Source organism: Nannospalax galili, unplaced genomic scaffold (genome assembly GCF_000622305.1).
Source record: "Nannospalax galili isolate Female #2095 unplaced genomic scaffold, S.galili_v1.0 scaffold832, whole genome shotgun sequence".
NCBI classification, from domain to species: Eukaryota; Metazoa; Chordata; class Mammalia; order Rodentia; family Spalacidae; genus Nannospalax; species Nannospalax galili.
The window spans coordinates 172,432-175,686 of NW_008331828.1; the positions used below are offsets into that span (position 1 = coordinate 172,432).

General features: G+C 35.1%; 1 protein-coding gene across 1 annotated transcript in view; it reads right to left on the minus strand.

The window, feature by feature from the left end:
* Positions 1–436: 436 nt before the first annotated feature.
* LOC103728946 (zinc finger protein OZF-like) overlaps positions 437–3,255 on the minus strand; it is a 42,348-nt gene continuing 39,529 nt past the window's right edge. The window contains 3 exon segments of the mRNA XM_029560543.1: positions 437–512; positions 514–1,232; positions 1,299–1,592. Of these exon segments, the coding sequence (XP_029416403.1) occupies positions 437–512; positions 514–1,232; positions 1,299–1,592 (1,089 nt within the window).

Sequence of the window (3,255 nt, forward strand, 5' to 3'; positions counted from 1 at the left end):
GCAATTTTGTGTGCAAAAGTATGGATTCTGCTTTGCTTTCTAAGGATTGAGCCAAGAGTAAAGTATGTACCATATTCTGGGCAATTGTAAATTATCTCTCCAGTATGAGTTTTTGATAACTGCCACCATTTGACATATTATTAAAGGAATTGCTACATTCTTTATATGTGCAGTGTCTCCCTTTATTGTAAATTCTTTGATGTTCTCTAAGAGTTGACATACAAGTACAGGACCCCTCAAACCCTTTTCATTTGTGAAGTTTCTCTCTAGTATCAATTCTCTCATGTCTTCTGTGTGCTGAGGTCTCAGTTTTTCATTCTTCTCATCAGAATGGTTACATTACCCACTATGAAACATTAAATCTGACTAAACGACTTGTCATATGCTTCACATTGTAGGGTTTCTCTCAAGTATGAATTACATGATGTGCTCTAATCTAAGACATATTTTTAAAGGACTTCTTACATTTCTCACATTTGTAGGGATTCTCTCCAATAGGAATTCTCAGGTTGTTTATAAGTTGAACTAATCATAAAGGACTTGCCACATTCTTCACATCTGTAGTGTTTCTCTCTGGCATGTATTCGCTGATGTGCTCTCAGAAGTGACATTTGACTAAAGGACTTACCATGTTCTTCATATCTGTAGGGTTTCTCTCCAGTATGTATTCGCTGATGTACTCTAAGACTTGACATTTGACTAAAGGACTTGCCACATTCTTCACATTTGTAGAGTTTCTCTCCAGTATGTATTCGCTGATGTAGTCTCAGATGTGACATTTGATTAAAGGACTTGCCACATTCTTCATATCTGTAGGGTTTCTCTCCAGTATGTATTCACTGATGTACTCTCAGACATGACATTTTACTAAAGGGCTTGCCACATTGTTCACATCTGTAGGGTTTCTCTCCAGTATGTATTTGCTGATGTACTCTAAGACTTGACATTTGACTAAAGGGCTTGCCACATTTTTCACATTTGTAGGGTTTCTCTCCAGTATGTATTTGCTGATGTACTCTCAGATGTGACATTTGATTAAAGGACTTGCCACATTCTTCACATCTGTAGAGTTTCTCTCCAGTATGTGTTTGCTGATGTGCTCTAAGACTTGACACATGACTAAAGGACTTGCCACATTCTTCACATCTGTAGGGTTTCTCTCCAGTATGTATTTGCTGATGTGCTCTAAGACTAAACATTTTACTAAAGCACTTGCCACATTCTTCACATCTCTACCATTCCCCTCCAGAAACCATATTCACTGATGTCCTCTAAGATGTGACATTTGACATTGATACCTTCTTCACATGTATTCACTGATGTACTCTCAGACGTGACATTTGACTAAAGGGCTTGCCACATTGTTCACATCTGTAGAGTTTCTCTCCAGTATGTATTCGCTGATGTGCTCTAAGTCTTGACATTTGACTAAAGGACTTGCCACATTCTTCACATCTGTAGGGTTTCTCTCCAGTATGACCTCTCTGATGTAATTTGAAACTTGTCATCCAAGTAAAGGACCTGTCACATTCTTCACATTTCCAGGGTTTCTCTACATTACACACCCTTTGATGTCTTCTAAGAGTTGAGTTCTCCAGGCAAAGCAAAAAAGAAAACATTTCAATATGGAGTATAAGGCTGAGACAATCACATACTCACAGATCCGTAAAGAACATGTAATATGCATGGATAAAATTTCCGACATTGAGCAACGTTCAAATGAACAAAACTAAAAGTCTATGTAGTAAAAGAGGGAGATGAAATCAAAACTAAATGACAAAACTTATTCAATAAAAATAAAATTAGAAAATATATGAAAAATACAACAATACATGGATATACAATCATAAGAGTCATTTAGAAAGTTGAAATGAGTATTAACTAAGCATTACATAACAAGCTATAGGCAAAAAAGTCAATATTTAAATCTGTGAAGAAAACATACCAACTAATTAAAAGGCAGGAAATTTGTAACAATATCAGATCTCTTGTCAAGAATGACCAGAGGCAAAACAGCATGAAACAGTGTAAAAATACATTTATCATACTGAATGTGAACATATTAACTAAAGTTGACTTGTAGAAAAGGTATCTCTTAAAATTAATGGAGGAACACCCACACCCATTCCTCACCGTGGACCAGCTCAGTGCACCTGGAGGGAGAGTCTGGGTCAGTAATAGTCACATCAGTGCTCCTCTATAATAGAAGGAGAGAGGGAAGATGGTTGTTTCATGCTTCACAGACCTTTCTTCTCTGCCTTCTTTTCTTTTGCATAGCTTAAAATAATTGGTAAAACTGACAAGAAAAATTTAAGAACATTCTGTACTTATCAGTAATCATACCATGAGATAAGCCTCAACATGAAGCAAATACTAGACAGCAGCCAAGGACGGAGTGTGCTAGACTGGCCAAAAGTTCCTATGCATTTGAATTTGCTCTGTACTATTAAAAATTCATTTTAGTGCATATGACTCAAAATGTAACTTGCATTAACTTTCCTATTTATTCTTTCAGCCACAGGATTCTATTTTCATCAAACAGCACTGGAACAATAAAAAATTGAGCTTTTTTTACATTAAAAAAATTGATGGGGGAAGAAGTTCATTTGAAGAAATTTACCCATTCATGGCAAGAAAGTCATCACTTCAGAATTTATGGAAGCAAACAAGGTACACAGAGGAGAAAGACACTCTCATTCATGGGAAAAGAAGTCAGAATACAACTGTAAAGAGTAATTGATGAATGCACAATGTTCCAGAAGGAATCCACCATTAGCAATACAGGAAACAAAGTAGAGATGAATATTAATACTAATAAAAATTAGTACTAATTAATGTTTCTAACAGCAGAGCACCAACAAAATCATCTTGAATTGAAAAATCCTCCTACAATCATATTAAATGAAAATTGTCTCAGGTCACCAGTTAAAAGATAGAGTCAAGAAGAGTGGGTTCAAAGTAAGATTCATGTATCTCTTAGGTCCAAGAAACATACTTTATTGTAATGACATTCAGAAACAAAAAGCAAACAAATGAACATCTAAAAGAATACATAAAGAATGCAGAATATCAATTCCCATAGAACGTAAAGTAGACTGCAAAGAATTGTAGGCAGAAGAGATAAAATGATCAGTACATATTAGTAGAAAGAAATTTGTTTAGAGAACTGCAATTTTTTGTATGTAATATTACAGTTTCAAATTTTATAATAGAAAATCCAAGTAAAAAGAAAGCTTAAAATTGATTCTGAATGTC